The 18,272-nt window shown below is 45.0% G+C and overlaps 1 protein-coding gene across 3 annotated transcripts in view; it reads right to left on the reverse strand.

The window, feature by feature from the left end:
* The window catches only part of Crim1 (cysteine rich transmembrane BMP regulator 1), a 179,351-nt gene that overhangs the window by 23,324 nt on the left and 137,755 nt on the right, over window positions 1–18,272 (reverse strand). For all 3 annotated transcript variants that reach the window (XM_029471628.2, XM_085833189.1, XM_021186083.3), the window contains 5 exons: window positions 11,054–11,210; window positions 9,578–9,699; window positions 8,260–8,469; window positions 4,811–5,026; window positions 516–737 (listed from right to left, as the gene is read on the reverse strand). In XM_029471628.2, coding sequence (XP_029327488.1) covers window positions 516–737; window positions 4,811–5,026; window positions 8,260–8,469; window positions 9,578–9,699; window positions 11,054–11,210 — 927 coding nt within the window. The remainder of the gene's footprint in view (window positions 1–515; window positions 738–4,810; window positions 5,027–8,259; window positions 8,470–9,577; window positions 9,700–11,053; window positions 11,211–18,272) is intronic.

Here is an 18,272-nt window from a genome sequence, read left to right on the forward strand (position 1 = left end):
CGGGCCTCACTCTGTGCTTAGGCCATCAACGTGGACAACCATGTAGCTTCAACAGGATCGGTTCATTGCCCCCGTAAGATAGGGAACACAAACAAATGGGAGACTTAGTGAATCCTTCATATTGAGTTGGCCTCAAGGGCGAGGCAAGTTTTATATAATAAACATTCTCTAATATGGGAATGATGTGCTAGGGTGACTACTGGAAATAATTAGGGAGCGGGAACTATGATATTAGAAACCCAGAACTCGAAGAGAGTCCCACTGGAACACAATGGTGCTGTAATGTCATTAAGTTCCAAGACAGCATCTATTTATTCTTCACGCATCCATCTTGGGGGCACAGCTTTCCCCATCTCTCCCCTGATTGATGTTCCCACATTGGGTCCGTGTGGCATACCAACCAGAAAAACTAATTTAAAAAAAAAATGAACTGGTCTATGCAATTGGCTGCCCGTGTTAATTTAGTGGTCACTGGGAGAGATGAGAGGTGTTTTCCTTTTTTCCCTTGATCTTACCTAAGCAGTAGGGGCAACACTGGCCCTTCCTTAAAACAGGTCTTTCACAGGCCACGGAAGGGCAAGACTCAGAGTAGCAGCTAATTGCGCTCTCCACGCACACACAGCTGGTGCAGGCGTCAGGCTTCCAGGACTCAGCCGCCAGGAAGATATCCCCTTCATCATTCCTGCAGTAGCTAGGCACGCTCTCATTATGGGATGTGGAAGGCTGAGGAGGGTCATCTGGAAAAATCGAACACACAGTGTCAGCAAAGACAATGCTGTGGGCTAACAGCTACACAGCATAGTTAAGTGTCAGGCCGGCTTACAGAGGCTCTCCTCTCTAAGGCTCTGGGTACCTCATTAAAAAACAAAACAAAACAACAACAACAAAAAATACAGTCGGTCCTAAGATCAGGAAGCCTGCTTCTAGGAAGGTCTTGTATTCTAAAACAGAGGAACAATCACTTCTGTGCTTCTGTCTGGAGCCTGTGCAGGGTCTCCTCTAGCCTTCTTCCTTACCTTAAGGAAAGTCTGCGATTTTCTCTGGAGGCTCATGGGACTTGGATCACAATAGATCAACCAGGAAATCCTGTCCATGATTTCCCAGGCTCCCTTGCAACTGGGGGTGGGGTGGGGTGGGGGTGGGGCACCTGATCTAGCTTCAGCTCAGGGCTAATGAAGGGATTTCTAGGGGTGCTTCCACTTTCTCTTGAGGGTGGAGACACTGCTACCACCCTCCTTCCACATTCCGCCTGCCTTGAAGGTGATAGTTCTGGAGTCAAACTTGTCTTAGCCACTGGGCCACAGAGTCGACAGTGCTCCAACAGTTGCCAGCAGCTGATTCTAAAGTATGAAAAATAAACCACGATTTGTTTAAAATTCATAGCGAGATTCTCTTACTTGCAGCCAGCCCAGTCGTAACCATTCAATACTCAAATACGTCTTCCCTGCAAACTTCTCTATACACCGGATCTGTGACATTCCTAAGTTGAGACATTCCCGTTAGTGAAGGAGGGGCCAGCAACCCAGGTCACACAGAAGGGCGCCACCCAGGAAAACCATATGCTAGCCCCGGTGTGGTGGTGCTATGGGAGGTCTCCACATCACATGACAGACTGAAATGGAACAGAGGGTCACCAGAAAACCCAAGCTTCTCTTGGCTTTCCAGAAATTAATGAAAATTAAGCCCAAGAAGAAACCCGAGCTTTGTCAAAGGGACATGTAACTAAGCGAGGTTCAAACTTTAGGAACGTCACAGTCTCTAGTGGCCGTGTGCCAAGCAACACCTTCCCCCAACCACCTTTCCTCAATGGACACACAGTGGGGAGTTTATCGTGTGTGTGCCTCTGAATCAATATGAAGAACCGTGCTATTCTCAGCCACGAGACAGAAGGATGAGGCAGACATGACGTTATCACAGACTGCAGAAGCTGTGATAACGTAGCATCTTTCTTTTGCCTGCTTCATGAACACACTATACCCTCTAGTGAGCACATCTGATCCTCGTTGGTTCCCACTGGCCTCACTCACTACAGGGAGCCCTTCTCATGGGTCGCTCCTCACAGCCCGTCCAGATTCTGTAAAACACAGAAGGAAGGATGGGATTCGGCTCCCAGAGCCCTTTCTGAGGTCATCGACGGCTAGAGAGAACTTCTTTAAGAGAGAGGCGACTGCTAACCTTTGGTTTTGTCTGGAACTAAGCTCTATGCCCTGAAGTCCCAAGGACCCTGCAGGATGTATTAGCCTAGTTCTTGCAAGCAATGTCCAACTGGGGAAATTGTGCTGGGGCCACAGGTGTGCACCATCATGGCTGTCTCTCTCCTGTTTGGATTTTGGGCAAATATCATACTGGTACCCTCCTCCCTCTTCAGGATCTACTTCTGTGGAGGGCCATGCTCTAAGGCAGACCACAGGTAAGGCAGAATGGGAAGGGATCCCAGAGAAGCAATCACCACACAGACACAGGTCTTGTAGACACAGGTCTACGTACCCTTTTGAGGCCATTTAGAATGTGGTAGCCTAAGGCTGGTCTTTTTCTGGATGTGTCATACAGCACTTGAGGATGCTGTTCTCCAAGTTTATTGTGATGTAAAAACCACCGACCTCTCAAGTTTAAGTTCAGGAAACTGGGAGAGAGGCAAACATGGTGGCTTGCACTTATAATTTCAGCACGTGAGAAGCTGAAGCAGAATGGCTAAAAACATGTTTTTATTGCAGCAGTCTAGATATTAATAGAAAGCCCCAAAAGATCCACTGAGGAGTTAGTAGCTCCTTTAAATGCAGCTTGGCCTGGGTAGGCCCTCATTCACACATGCAAAAGTAACCTTTGGAGTACTTTTATACCTATAAAAGAAAACTTCAAAGGTTAAGACTGAGTGATCCTATCTCTATATGGAAAGGAATAATACTAGTCACCCTGGTCTAATTTATAAATGAGAACAAATCAGGTATAATACACAGAGAAAAGCAGAAAGCCACAGCTAACTCGACAGGAACCCCAGGGGCCTCTGCGATGTGGTTTTTTGTTTTGTTTTGTTTTTCCGAGATAGGGTTTCTGTGTGTAGCCTGGGCTATCCAGGACTTCTCTTCGTAGACCAGGCTGGCCTAAAACTCTCAGAGATCTGCTTACCTCTGCCCCTGCCCCCCTGAGTGCTGGGATTATCACTCAGCCTGTAATGCAGACTCTTATTTTGAAGCAGGGGGCCCAGCCCTGGCCTGGGACTTCTCTATGTCCTCTTACTGCATGAAATCTCTGAGTGCAGTCAGGTGTCCCACCAAGGAATTTGGGCTTGCTGTCCCAGAGAAGTGTCTTCCACACAGCCTGTCCCCCAGTTACTGAGTCCCTAGCCCAGGGACACTGAGCACTTTTTCTCCCTTAGCATCTCCTGAGCCACCTGCACTTGAGCACCCCCCTCCGCCCCCGCTGTTTCGTGAACCATTATTATTTTTTTTAATGTGGAACAACCACATCACACCAGGAGGGGGGGCTATTTCTCTCTCTCTCTTTTCGACTATTGCTCCACAGGATGTGTGTGTGTGTGTGTGTGTGTGTGTGTGTGTGTGTGTGCAAGTGTGTGAGGATTCCCATGGTTGAATCCAGGCATTCCAGAAATGTCTACAAACCAAGTAAGTAAGTGGGTATGAGCTCACTGTCACTGACGACTTCCTGTCAGGAGGATGTGGGGGTTCAGACATCTTCCTTTATAAACAGCAGCAGGACTTCCATATAAAGCAGTGACAACAACACGGTGGGAACAAGTCACACACATCCTAAAGATGTAACACGTATGGGCATCTAATACCAGACAAGATTTTTACACTAGTTAGATCTGCAAGAATAGTATGACTAGTGTTTACACACACAAATCTATCCCAAGATGATACCGTGGCTCAAATTTAGTTACTGAGTGTGACAGACAGAGAAACAGAAACAGAACAAGCTCCTGGAAGGTAACCCAACAATCAGGGTAACAACGGAAGTCATAAAACATGAAGGTTTATGTTTTCCTGCGCAAACGTGCATCGAGTGTATGCTTGGAAGGGAAGTGGTTACAGTTTTAGTTAAGAAAAAAAAAAAACTGAGAAAATGAACAAACACCAAATAAGGCCAGCTGCTTTTGTGACTTTATGTATTGAATCAAAATGAGTCTTTTTTAGAAAAGTCATCTATTCTGGAGTTAATAGAATTACTATTTTAGTTATAAAACCAGTAGTGTAGCTCACATCTAATACCTAGGCAAGTTTTTTTTACACTGTAACACATTTCTTTCATGACTAAATTCATCTGCTATGATCTGAGAAATCCCAGGAAGAACGCAGTAGCAGACCATAGCCACTCGGCATTCTTGGTCTTAACGTGTTAGTTACAGGACGGGGAGGGCCTGTGAATGCTTTCACAGTATTTCTACAACCTGCATAGCTCCAGGAAGTTTCGTTTGTATTATTTTCCAATATAACTAGTTTTTACATTTGTTAAGAGACATACTGTCGCTGGTGAGACGACATTTTACATAGCAAAGTCACTGGGGATAACCTGGTATAGAGGGACTTCCTGTACCCTGTGAACAACCTTAGTCTGAGCTGTAAGGGTAAAAAGCCAGTCCTTCTCTTTCAAAGTCACCCCAGGTGCCACGCTCGTCGACTGTATTATGTGGGTGATCACAGGGAATGGACTGGGGAAGTGGGCAGCCAGACGTTCCCGCCCAGGTTCGTGGGTTGAACACAGAGGTCACCCTAACACGCAAGTCTACAGAACCATCAGGCAAAGCTGCATCCTTCCCTCCACACGTGCGCTGTGCCACCATTCTGGTTACCTGTACACTGTGGGCAGCAGGAGTCCTGGGTGCGGGAGGGGTTCTGGCAGAGCAATGGCGGGCACACCTCTGTCTCACACAGCACGCGACCACTGTGACAGGTGCACTGTGTACAGGAGTCAATGTTCCAAGTTTCCCCTTCCACAAAGTACTCTCCTCCAGGGGCGTGGCAAATAGAAGGGGTGCTGAGCTCCGGCTTCTGCACCACAAAGTCATCTGAGGAACGACACAGAATCAAAACGCGAGGAATTAATCACCCACGGCTTCTTCAACTACCAAAGGAACTGGCGGCGTCTGTTTTCAGGGAGCAAGAAAAAGCCAAGTGTCTGAGGAGTTTCTCTCACCCTATTCTTATCCCACCAATAGAAAAGGAAAGAACAACTTCCACGCCAAGGAACAGGAGACAAAGAGCTAATCTCAGGAAGCGAGGTTCGAGTGGCTGAGTCTGTCGATTGTGCTGAGAGAATTCAATAAGAATTAAATTCCATAGGCATTCTCTCGCCGGAGCATCTCCGCGAGTGTGCAGGAGTTGTCTAGAATAAAGACTGCTCATTTACTGAATGCTTGTTATGGTCCAATTATTTCCAGGCTGGGCACCTCTCACTTATTTCATTTCGTTTCGTTTCTTCCTTCCATTGACCTTGTGAGGGAGGCACTAGTATTCCATTCCGCCTATTTCCAAAGCTACTGGCTCAGAGGAGCATTAAGCACGGTCAAGGGGCTGGAACCAAAGTCAATGGTTATTTGGATAATGGATATGCCTCTAGATTAAACAAAACTTCCAAATGATGGATGTCCTGTCTACTTTATTATCTTGGGATTCTGAGCACTTTTATTCCTGGAAATATGGCCCACGGTCAGGAAGCCACACCTCACCTCAGCCAACTGCCAGTACCCCGAGCAGGACGGGAATGTACCTACAGATTCAACAGTCTGAAACCTCTCACCTGAGACTAAACATTTGGTGGACAGCACCATCATCAACCAGAGGCATACCCGGAGGCTGAGGTGGGTGATTTCTTTCCCCAGCGGTGAGGTGGCTTTAGAGACATGCATGTTGAAATGTCTACAGAGGTGTGGGGGGAGCTGCCCTGATGTGGTGGGAAGTGAGAAGGCATTAACTGTATTCCCAGAGTCCAAGTACAACAAGCGCTTCAAGGAGGTGTTGACAGCGGTGCATCCTGCTGAGAAAGGTTCTAGAGACACCACTGCTGGCTCAGGCCAAGAGCTCAGCGGATGCTGAGGATTGGGAACGACCCTGTCTGTGTAGATGTGCTGAGTGCATCAGGGCTGTGTGTAGTGGGTCAATAATACTGATGGGATACAGTGTGGGCTGTGGGGTGACGTTCAGGTTTTAGGACAGGTTTATCTCAAGGAAAGGGAAGGGAAGACGGGGATGCAGACTAAGCAGACACACTCCAGAAAATAGTCAGCTGAACTAAATTCCCAGTGTATGGGCAGGAAAGAAGGAAGTAAGGAAAATCGGTCTCAGTGGACAAGATGCTCAGGTGTATTTTCTGTGGCTTATAGAGGGAGAAGAAAAATCTCATTGAAAAACTAATATTGGAAAAGATCCTCTGATAACATTTAAAGAGGGCTTCCGGTAGACGGGCAGCAGGGGTCTGCAGGAGTTTACCTCCTATGTATGCTTGCAAAACACAAAGGCTGGAGAGATGGTGAGGAAAAGGTTAAGACTGAGATGGGGCGTGGGAAGAATGGAAGAGACAGTGCTATTGATCTACTCTTGGGGTGGGGCGATGGTTCCTTTGGTAAAGAGCTTGCTGAGCAAGCAGGAGGGCCTGCGTTTGATCTTAGGCACACTCATTTTTAAAAAGCCAGGCATGGTGGCTCACAGTGCAATTCCAACAGGGGGACGCAGGCACTAAAGGATCCCTGAGACTTAGAGGCCAGCTAATCAAACAAACCAAGGGAAACACTGACTGCTCCAGCCCGGGAGGAATAAGAAACTGTTCTTAAGGTAGGAAGGAGTCCATGAGTAGAGAAGGTCTTTAGGGGTGTCTAGACAGAAGAGCTCACATACAGCATACCACTAAAGATTCTGGAAAACCGTAAGTCTACGCATGCAGGAATAGGAGTGTGTTTTGTATATGTATATTCAGAAAGTCACATAGTGTGTCCATTCGTGTGTGTGTGCCATAGGCCTGAGGTCAATGTCTAGCATTTCTCATTATCTGTCTGATTGTCTATCTACCTATCTATCTATCTATCTATCTATCTATCTATCTATCTATCTATCTAATCTAATCTATTTGTGTTTAATGGTTTTCCACTGAACCACGAGCTCACCCACTTGGTTTGATTAGCTGGCCCTCCTGCTTGCTCAGCAAGCCCTTTACCATCTTCCAACCCCAACAGTACGTCAATTAGCTGTGTGTTTTAGAATTTCCCTGAACTAGAGAAAGATACTTCTGGTTCCCCGGACTGCGGTTCTGTTTTGATCTGTCTTTTTATTTCCACCTGTCTTGCTCCGATGTCTTCGCTGGAGTGGCTGACAGAGAGCCAGGTGCAGGTTCGACATGCACCTCCAGTGAAGCACGTCTTGAGGGAACAAATGATTTTTCTCTTCCTCAGAGAATTGGCACAGGCACAGAGTTCTACTTTGTCAAACTGCTTCTGACCGGGTGGACATGGTGGCTGCTCGTATTTTACTTGCAAAATACGTGAAGAAGGAGACAGCTGATCGAGACTACATCTAACTGCATTATGGGAAAACAAAACAAGACGTTTACTCTGCATTTATGTGCCAAGTGCAAAGGTATGGGAGCTGCCAGTGTGGTCATTGCTGAGGCGTACGGAATCTTAACAGCTGAGAAGCTTTTTATGTACTGGAGGTAAGGCAGGTGCAGCCTGGCCAGCGTCCATTACCATCCCCGTTCTGTTCTAATAACTCATCTTGATTATTATTATTAGGACTTGTGACTGTTCCAAATGTCTCCATTTGGCAAGAGTGCCACCCGTCCATTATTTTACACAAGAGCAACAGCCACGGAGTTCAGTCATTCTTGGCTGTATCACCCCCTCCAGTATTACTTGGTAAGTTATAAGCTTGTATGAAGTAAAACTCTCACCAGCCCCCTTCAGTTAACTCAGGCCTTCAACCCTAATATGCTAGCAGTGAACTGGAGGGTTGGATTTACATATCTAAGTCCACAAACCTCTAGGAAAAAAAAAGCTGGTCCAAAGATCAATATAATCAAGTCAACCATTCAAAAATATGGAGAACCATTTCCACAGCTTTAGAATTTCCCTTGGTCTTTGGCTAATCATTCACTTTAGCCTGTTCAGTCTGTGGCGGTTAATAACAGAAGCCACAGACAGCTGAGAAGTGTCCTAAGGACTGACCCCACACTTCCCCCAGAGTCACAAGCAGGTACCAGGCCTCACAAGGATGGAGGTGGCTGCACAGTAACAGGGCAGCCCACTTTTACCTGTGCAGGACGGGCAGCACTGTCCGGGACGAATGGTGGGGTTGCCGCAGGCAGGCACGGGGCAGGTGATGAGGGCGCACATTTCCTTTCCGTTGTGACAGTAGCATTCCCGGCAACCATCATGCCAGCTCTCCTCGTTCTTATGATGATGGCCATCCATGGACAGGCATGTGCCTGACAGGACAGGTGGCCCGGCTGAAGGAGGGACCTCTGGACAGACAGAAGGCAGCCTGGTAAAGAAGCAGTTTTGGCACAGGAGAAACAGTTTGTTGTGCCCAGTCACCAAAAATGACACTCAGGGAGGACAGTCAGTGGTACAGGAAAGGCTGGGGGGGGGGGGGCGGAGAATTTAAATCATCAGGTCCCCAATTTTAAAAAACAAGAGAGAGATAAGGAGTCTCCAAATATGGTTCCTACTGTGGGGTGTTGCTGGGTGTTCAGCCTTTCAATTATTTTATGTAATAAACAAGTACAACTTTTGAAATAGGCGTCATTAACTTTTTATATATGGAAGACTAATCACAGAAGTTTCATTCAATGGGAGGATTTGGGACCCTTTGCAACTACTAAATATTTGATTCATAAGATGACTGAAATGATTGCTTATATTTTTGTTTATAAAATACCATAAAAATCAAAATCAAAATACCATAAAAGTAACTGTTCAACTTTGAAAAAAAGCATGCTACAGGAATCTTTTAATGTTAGCTTGTACATCATCTGACAATTATAACAAACCACAATGGGGTGGAGGGTTTGGGAGCAGGGCTGGGGTTGAGATAAAGGTTGAAGACACACTGGGTGCGCATTCGATGGCTTCAGGAATGTCACTGGAGGAAGACTCTGGTTTTGGGGTCACAGGGGATTTTTGCCTATTTATAGCTCTGGCCTGCTGTGTGCTTCTCAAAGCAAGTCTGAATTCTCATGAAAACCCTGTTGCTAGGGGATACCTAAGTGAGCAGGAGTTTAGATAAACTCACTCCTGAGGATGCCAAAATGAAGTTCTTTCCTGTACCAATCCCACTTCTGAAGAGAGTGGTCTCCTCAGTAAGGGGGCTGGGACACACTCTAGCTTTAGGCTAATGTTTCTGAGACAAGCAAAAGCGAAGTTGGAAGAGGTGGTTAACTTGGTCATTGTGCTTTAAATCCTGTTCCAAGCCCTTTTAATTCTATGAAGGCAAAAGGGTGTCCTGTGGGAGGGTCCCACAGTGAGTGACATTTGTTTCAGAACAGACAGCAATCACTTAAACCAGTCCATTCACCAGACACCTTTCTGTCCTTGGTTACCACGCTGTGAGGAGGAAGGGCTCACACTTACCTTGGCACTTGCAGATAAGACAGCCATGACTGTCCTGCTGGAAGCCCAAGGGGCAGATCTTGCTGCATGGCAGCTCTGGACATTTCTTACACCGACAGATGTCACAGCCATGCTTATTCTTCCTGGGTAATTAAATTTTTGCCAGAGGTCAGAAAATCCAAAAGTTTCAAGCGATGCCCAGGTACTCAGACCACGGGTCAATGCTATCACCACTTAAGCAGAAATGATGGTACATCTGCATTTCGGATTCCAAGGTGAGCTATAATTAGCTCTCACGACCGAGGCTTAGAACCGCCCAAGCATTTATATGCTTTTGGGATGTGGCCATCCCCACTGACACAGATGAGGGTTTAATTGGAAAGATGGTACCAGAGCTAAAGGACGAACATGAAACTCCAGGGAACAGAACAGTGTGAGATGTATTACTAGCCAATGTTGGGAAATTAACATTCGAGGAATTTTGTTAGGGCTGTGGGCTTTCTCAAATGGCTGTATCCTTTGAGAAGTTCCATATGCTAGTAAAAAACTTTAACTACTGAAACCTACATTAGACACAGGAGGCTGTAAGGACTCGGGGACCTGGGAAGTCTTCATAAATGTTAATGAAAGCCTTAGGCCAGCAAGGTTGTCTAGTGGACAAAAAGGTACTAGCCATCGAGGCTGATGAGGTGAGTCTGACTTCCAGATCCCACGCGGTGAAGGAAGGAAACTAAGTAGGCTGTTTTACACAATGCACATTACAGCATGTACACAAGACCCATGCACACATATAAATAAGTAAGTAAATGTGTATATACGGAGAATGAATATAAACCTGGTCCTGGAGGCTATTAATTATTAATTGATTGCATTATTAGGGCAGGAGGATACTGTATTTTGTATCAGCAGTTAAGTTATAAAATGATTATATCTTTAACTTTATTTTTTTTACTTTGTGTGTGTGTGTGTCTACCATGTGAGTACAATTTCCCCCAGAGGGCACAAAGAGCGGCAGATCCCTGGAGCTGGAATTACAGAAAGCCAGGCCCTATTCATGCTCACCAGGCGAGCATACGTGTTCTTAACCATCGAGCCTTGTTTCCAGCCTTAATAATTATATCTTTATTGGTATCACACCCATGTCTTACAATTAAGAATAGTGATGACTAATGCTAGGAATTTTTTCTTCTGAGACAGGGTCTCATGCAATCCAAGCTGGCTCTGGACTAAAGACGTAGACTCCGACTTCTGAGTGCTGACTGCTACCCCAGTGCACCTTTAACATCTTCATACAGAAAGTCTGCATTTGGAGACAAAGCTTTTTTGCTTTTTTTTTTTTTTTTCTGAATTCCCTAACAAAGACAGTATGGCTCTCCTCAAATCATACTACCACTGTCTCGTTCAAACACATACAAAACAGCTCCCACCACAGACATGACCACTTTAGCAAGTTACACTTAATTTCTGAATTAAAAAAAAATATTGACAAATACGTACAGGAATCCAAGCGGACAAAACTTGTCGCACATTGTTGGTCTGCACTTCTTGGGCCGTGGGCGGCACTGACAGAGTTCACAGTTGTGCACATCGGTGAGGAAGCCAAAGGGGCAGTCCAGGGTGCAGGCCCTTTTGAGGCCTAAGCAGAGTTCCTCCCCTGTGGAGACACACAGACGTTGTTTCTTTCCAAGGCAACAGACCAGATCCCATCACGGCCTCAATGCCTGCCCTGAATCCTCCCATTTTAAACAGAGTTAAACTTCAGTTCTACCACAGCATCAGCCACAGTTAACAGGTCTGGATGGTGCTATTTCACAGTTCTCACAACATGGCTCCAAGTTCTGGTGGTGGTACGTGAAACAGAGTCCAACTCCGAAATGGAATTCTGCGGCCTAATTGAATCTGCTAGGCCTGGGACAGGGAGTAGGCTGGCCACCATTGATAAGCAATGACTAGGTGCAGTTTACATGCTTTGGCATAATTAAGTCACCTTAAACTGATGGTGATGATTTATGCTAACCTATGGCAATCAGTCGTTTGCAGTCCAGATTTGTCTCAGACATTTACTGTGTGCCATGAGAGCTAAGACATCTGTGTGAATGCTCACAGTATACTTGCTGTTAGCAGGGGAGCAGGTGGCATCACAGAACACTGAATGCTGTGTGTAGCATTTGGGACTTCTTACTTTCCTTGACAAAAGCCTGTCTGCTACGTGACAAAAAGCAAAACATCGGGGTTGTATTTAGCTATGTTTGCCCTACTGGACTGACAAAATATCCATGTGTTTAAATGCACTCAGCTGACAAAAATGTATGTATGAGAGGGAATATTCATATTAATGTTACTAATGACGGTTTGAAATATTTAAGACAAACCTCTTTAGCAGAATCTGGAGTGGCATTTGTCTTCTGCTAGTCAGTTATTGCATTCTTTTAGAAGTTAAAACGAACAGGCAGAAGCAATGTTGTCAAAAGAAACAACCGAAGACAGCAATTTGAGAATGTGATGCAGTTGAAGAGAAAACCAGAGAGAGTAGCGATGGCAAGGTCAGGCAAACAAGCCTTAGGACAGAAGAGCAATTTGAGGCTGGTCCAAATGAAATGCAGGGTTTGAGAGAGAGAGGCAAGAACCCTGAGAAAGGAAGCTGCCACGGTGAGAATGGCGACCCTTGAACAACGTTCTGTAGAATTACGGTAAGGGATGGATCAACTAGTGTTATGAGGTTGCCTAATGAACTGTTATTTTATTGGGGGTATCCCTGACATATAAATACCACACTAATGCGCCAGTCGCTAGGGAAGCCACAACTCATTTGTCCTGTTTCACAGACAAGTCTTACAGCCTAAAATTAAACATGAACTCTAACTGATAGGTGAAATGCGTTCATGTATTACATAGACACTTCTATGGTAGAATCTTTTGTGAGCTTTAGCATTCTTTCCATATTTTATTTGCTGATACACACACACACACACACACACACACACACACACACACACAAATCTGGGTGTGATCATCTTTGGTAAAATTTTCTACTGTGCTATCTGAAACTTTTCATTTCACATATTTAATGTAACCCCATGTGTCTCTATCACACCATGAGACCACCGAATGCTAATCTGCATCCTTAGAGAGAGAGTGTAAGTGGCTCATTTAAAATTCATAATTATGAATTATGGTGGGGAATTACTTTTCATCTCCCCTTAGGATACGGATGGTGGGAAAAGGTTCTCAGATTTTTTCCCCCCCAAAACAGAGATCTAAGATGATCCACCTTTCCTAGTGTAACAGTTCTAAAGTCAAGGTATCCAGTGGATTATGTCAGGGAACAGACAGATGAGAAGCGCCCTCAGAGCTTGCCAGAATCAGCCTTCTTGGAGAGTAATTTCCTCAATGCTTTAGCAGGCAAGCACACTTGTTTGTATGTTTCTAATCTGTATAAGGAACCCTTGCATAGCCCTTGACCTAGAATGCTGTCCATACCCTCAACAGCTATGGAAGAGTCAAGTTTATTGTCTTTAACTTATCTCTGTGCTATGGCTTGAAAGATACCCCAAAGGCCCCCATGTCCCAAATTTAGAGGTAGGTTTGTTGTGCCACTCTTTGGTGGTGGAACCTTTCAGATGTGAGACCTAGAGGATAGGGGTTAGCGCACTAGAGAAATGCTCTAATAGTGGATTTGTTCCTTCCCAATTTCCCCTCTAACTTGCTGGTTACTATGAGGTTGGCTCCCCATATCATGATGGACACGACTGGTCACTAGCCCAAAGAATAAGGCCAATCATCAATAGACCGAAGGCTGCCTCTGACTCCATGAGCTAAATAAACACTTCTACATAAGTCAAATCTTTTAGGCATTTTGTCACAGCCAGGGGAAGGTGACTACCATGTCAACCCATGTTGTCCCAGAAATAGAAAAGGATCCCAAATAAGGCCTCTGTGTTCAACAAAGACTCAGGACATTCATGTGAAAGGAGACTAGTAATTCCACGTTGCCTTGCATCTGTTCATTTGCAGCCTGTAGTCTAGACTAGCTTAATTCTCCTCCACCACAAAAGAAAAGAGTTCCAGGGCAGTTTCTCCTTTATGCCCACAGTCCAGGGCCAATTGCATTTATCGATGTGGGGCGATCGTTATCTGCTGAATGAATGCATCCACTGGTGTTCTTGCTTCTCCACTCTCACCAGGCCTGCTGTACTGGCAAAGGAATGGCAGCTTGATCAAGCTTACTTTGAGGATACTGAATAGTTTTCAAAACACTGTTGCCTGTTAAAAGTCTCAAGAAACCATGTTGTGGTTCTGAAATGGACAACATGGAAGACTGGATGGTAGTCCTAGATACATGCTTGTCAATCAATGGCAGATTGTCCTTAGATGAAACGTCATCATCACACCGAATAGACACATTAGGAGGTGGGGCTTGTAAGTCTGTTTACAAAGTTTTAGCCTTTGTCTTGTGTTAATTATGGAAGACAGGTGGCCTTATGATGATAATATATTTTTTAAACATTGTGAGTCTTTTGTGATCTAAAAAGCCTTCTAATGGATGGGAGCAATTACCAATCAAAAAGGGAGTGGTAAAGATTGGCAAAGCACAGGGACTCTACATTGTGGCAAGTCAATGGTTAGTACACAGGAAACTCTCTTTACTTTTGAAAAGAGATATCCAGCAGTGAGCAGCGTCCTCCACACTTTACTGTCAGTGAGCACAAAGCAGCTCCATGTTCGCAAACCCAATGTGGATGTGTCACCCAAACCTGCAATACTTCAAACTTGTGGATTTCGATCAATCTGTTATCAATTAGGAATGGTCACAGAGTTTCTGAAACTACTGAATGAAGAAATGCAGACATGCAAATGGTGAAATTAAAAAACGGGAGCCTGCTTCCTAGCTGTTGAACCCCTCCTGAGATGCGGGATTCTGATACATATTTCACGATGCACACACTGGCTTCTTCTTCCTTGCTGCTATTAAGTTTATATGTCTGGATCCGTTTCTAGATTAAACTCCTATCAATTCCTAAAATCAAAGACAGTTAAAACCAAGAAACAGGTTACCAATAATCACTTGATTATTGGTAAACCAATAATTTGAAATTGTTTGATTTCAATAGGACCACCATGCCTGGCACTTATCACGTGCCTCTGAAGGACATGTTTCTTTAAGGCTTTTATTTTAATCCTAAGCCAACTGCATAAAATGCCAAATCTAAAGACATTTTAATATACCAAACTCATTTGATTTAAAGCTTTGGACAGTAAGACATCCAACAACCAATGCTATCAATGGATACAGATCTTCTACAGTGAAACTCAAGTATCTTTATCTTCTTAAATATAAGCTGGTTAAAAATTAACATTATCAATGCTTGTGTCAGCAGCGCTAACATTATAGCTTAATGGGGTTTACTTTTAAGTTTGTTATTGCACTTTCTTAGACGTTTCCTATTGTGCTCTCCTTTATTGCAAACGTGTCATCGAGAGACTGAATCAGGGTCATTTAAATTCTTGGCGAATCTTACTTTGGAGCCTAGAAGTCACCATCAGGTGTCTTAGTAAACTGCTCTTTACCAGTTGGTTTTACTGGTCAGATAGTCTGGCTTGCTCATAAGCCCCCACCCAGAATCCTGTTGTCCTTGCCTTCCAGTGCTGGGATCACAGATATGCGCTGCAATGCTCAGTTTTCTGTGTCAGTGCGGGTGTTCTCTATTCTACACACTGCACCAGCTCCTCAGGCTGATATCAAAAGGAACTAGGTGTAATGTCCAAGAGAAACAGGTATAAACGGTTATTAGGACTATTTTCTGTAAAAGGTTTTAATAGGAAAAGATAAGATATGGGAGATTTTCAGTCCAGATCAAGACATACTGAACTCCTGCAATAGGGAAAAGAAAGTATTACATTCCATGACTACAAGGAACTATTTCAGTAAAGCATGGAAGAGGAAGAATCACAGGCAGAAAGGAAAGGGTAAGACGGAAGGGGGCTGGGAACTTCGCATGTTAGCAAGTTTGGACTGAAATGGATGTTATAACAGCTGGTGTGTGTGTGTGTGTGTGTGTGTGAGAGAGAGAGAGAGAGAGAGAGAGAGAGAGAGAGAGAGAGAGAGAGAGAAGAGAGAGAGAGAGAGGAAGGGAGGGAGGGAGAGAGAGAGAGAGGGAGGGAGGGAGGGAGGGAGGGAGGGAGGGAGAGAGAGGGAAGGAGGGAGGGAGAGAGAGGGAGGGAGGGAGGGAGGGAGGGAGGGAGAGAGAGAGAGAGAGAGAGAGAGAGAGAGAGAGAGAGAGAGAGAGAGAGAGAAAGAAACAACTACCATGTGCCAGCTAATAAAAGTCACTTGGAGTTCATCTGCTTAGTACTCAAAATACCCCACTACTTAGGTATTAGTGTCTGTCCTCTACAAATGAGTTCCCAGTAAAGGAGCCCTGGGAAAAGCCACTCCTGAGGTCTCCTCTGACTCAGAATCATCAGGGTGGCTAATGCAAGTCAAGAGGTGGAGGCAAGGTTCATGCTTCAACTTGTGTGTGATACAAACTGGCAGCTTCAGGTTCAAGCATTAGGTTTAGGGGAGCAGTGAGCGGACTGCCAAGACCAACCAGGCCAGGCAGCTCAGTGTGATGAGATGGATGTCTGATTGCTGCGGCCAGACTGCCTGGGGAGAAGGGGTGGGGATGGGGGATCAGACAAGACCAACATCCAGAGGCATCCCTGATCCCAAAGGCTATTTGCTTCTGCATTTAGCCAATCACTGCAGAGCACAGCCGGAGTGCTAAGCACATCCTGGCAGAAGGCAGTGACCTTCCTACTTCCCTGCGACCAAAAGCCTGAATCTCTAGGAAGGAGTGAAGCTTTTAAGAAGGATTTATGTTTATAAATTACAACACTGGGCTTAAAATTGGCTGTATTTCATTTTCTGTTACAGCTTGCATTCACCACAGCGGTCTTAACAACCCAGAGCATTACTGATGGGGGAAGAAAATGGGAAGGAGAAATTCTAGATATTTCTAAAAGTAAGTGAACTTTGCAAACACTGAAGGTAATATTTTACGTAAATAAGTCCCAGTCACAAAATACAGCACTCTCCTGTATATATCTCTTCCTAAGTGTGAATAAAATGGAAGTTGATAACAAGTAGTGTCTATGGATATATGTCTCTGAAGACTTCCAAATTACAACAGGACCCCAATTTCAAGCAGCGTGAACTCAGGGAATGTTCTCACAGTGTCCAATGAGAAAGCCTAGCCACATCTTTTTACTTGCTTCCGTGACAAACGAGGGAAACTGGCTTCTTCAGATTTAATGAAGTGACAGCAGCCTGCCATAAGCGCGGCTGGGTGGCCAAAGCGCTATCACAACAAATCCCAGGTGGCAAGAGACTTACGATGGAGGCAACCAGCGAATATTAATTCTGTATTTTTAGGCTTCAGGGAAGTTCAGGAGGGGGGAAATTAGGTATGATCCCGTTTTGCGAAAGAATGTGTAGCTGGAGAGGCATTAGGAGGGCCGCAGGATAAACACTCCATGACACAACTACCAATTATCCTGGGGTTAAGGAGACAAGGTTGGCGATTTATATAAACAAATGAGGCTGCCAAGGCAGTTCTCCAGCAAACTTGGCTTTCCAAGAAAGTCTAAGAGGCAGACATGAACGGAGCAGAGGCCGGTCCTTCCAAGCACTGAGAGGCAGGTGCAGGAAGGCAGGACCACCCTGGGTGGTAGAGCTTACCTGGAACCCTAGGGCGGCAACAACTAGAGGCATGTTGGGTTTGTAAACCCTTGAAACAGCAACCCACTGCGCAGATGGCGTGGTGATAATATGGACCTGAGGACACGGTATTATTCAAGCCCTTGTCTGTATTTTTATCATTCACGTTGAACTGTTACAGTTGAGAGTCACCTTAAAACCCAGAGAGCTGATACCCCAGGCAGTGTTCATTCTCGCCATTAGTCAGTTCAAGCCTCTAAGCTCAGGATAATTATACCCTGAGGTCCACAGAGAACTTACTTATTATAGAATCATTGTCTGTGTTTGGGAGAGATTAGACTTGATAGGAAGAGATTTCAGAAAACAGGCCAAATGTCAATCAAAAAGGGCAGAGGATTCTCAACTCCCCTAAAATAAGTCTAGGAAGAACAACTGCTCCCTCCCAGCCTTGTAATTGCTTTTTAAATGATTTTTAAATTTATTTTTTAGTTTATTATTTTATTTATTTATTTTATGTATATGAGAGCTCTATCTGCATGTACAGTTGCATGCCATAAGAGGGCATCAGATCCTATCCTAGATGGTTGTGAGCCACCATGTGGTTGCTGGGAATTGAACTCAAGACTGCTGGAAGAGCAGTCAGTGCTTTTTTTTTTTTTGTCTATGCTCAAATTCTTTTTTTCAAAATATTAGGTATTTTCTTTATTTACATTTCCAGTGCTATCCCACAAGTCCCACATACCCTGCCCCCCACTCCCACTTCTTGGCCCTGGCGTTTCCCTGTACTGGGGCATATAAAGTTTGCACGACCAATGGGACTCTCTTTCCACTGATGGCCGACTAGGCCATCTTCTGATACATATGCAGCTAGAGACATGAGCTCCGGGGGGTACTGGTTAGTTCATATTGTTGTTCCACCTATAGGGTTGCAGATCCCTTTAGCTCCTTGGGTACTTTCTCTAGCTCCTCCATTAGGGGCCCTGTGTTCCATCCAATAGCTGACTGTGAGCATCCACT

Source organism: Mus caroli, unplaced genomic scaffold (assembly GCF_978045245.1).
Source record: "Mus caroli unplaced genomic scaffold, Mus_caroli_1 scaffold_18, whole genome shotgun sequence".
Taxonomy (NCBI): domain Eukaryota; kingdom Metazoa; phylum Chordata; class Mammalia; order Rodentia; family Muridae; genus Mus; species Mus caroli.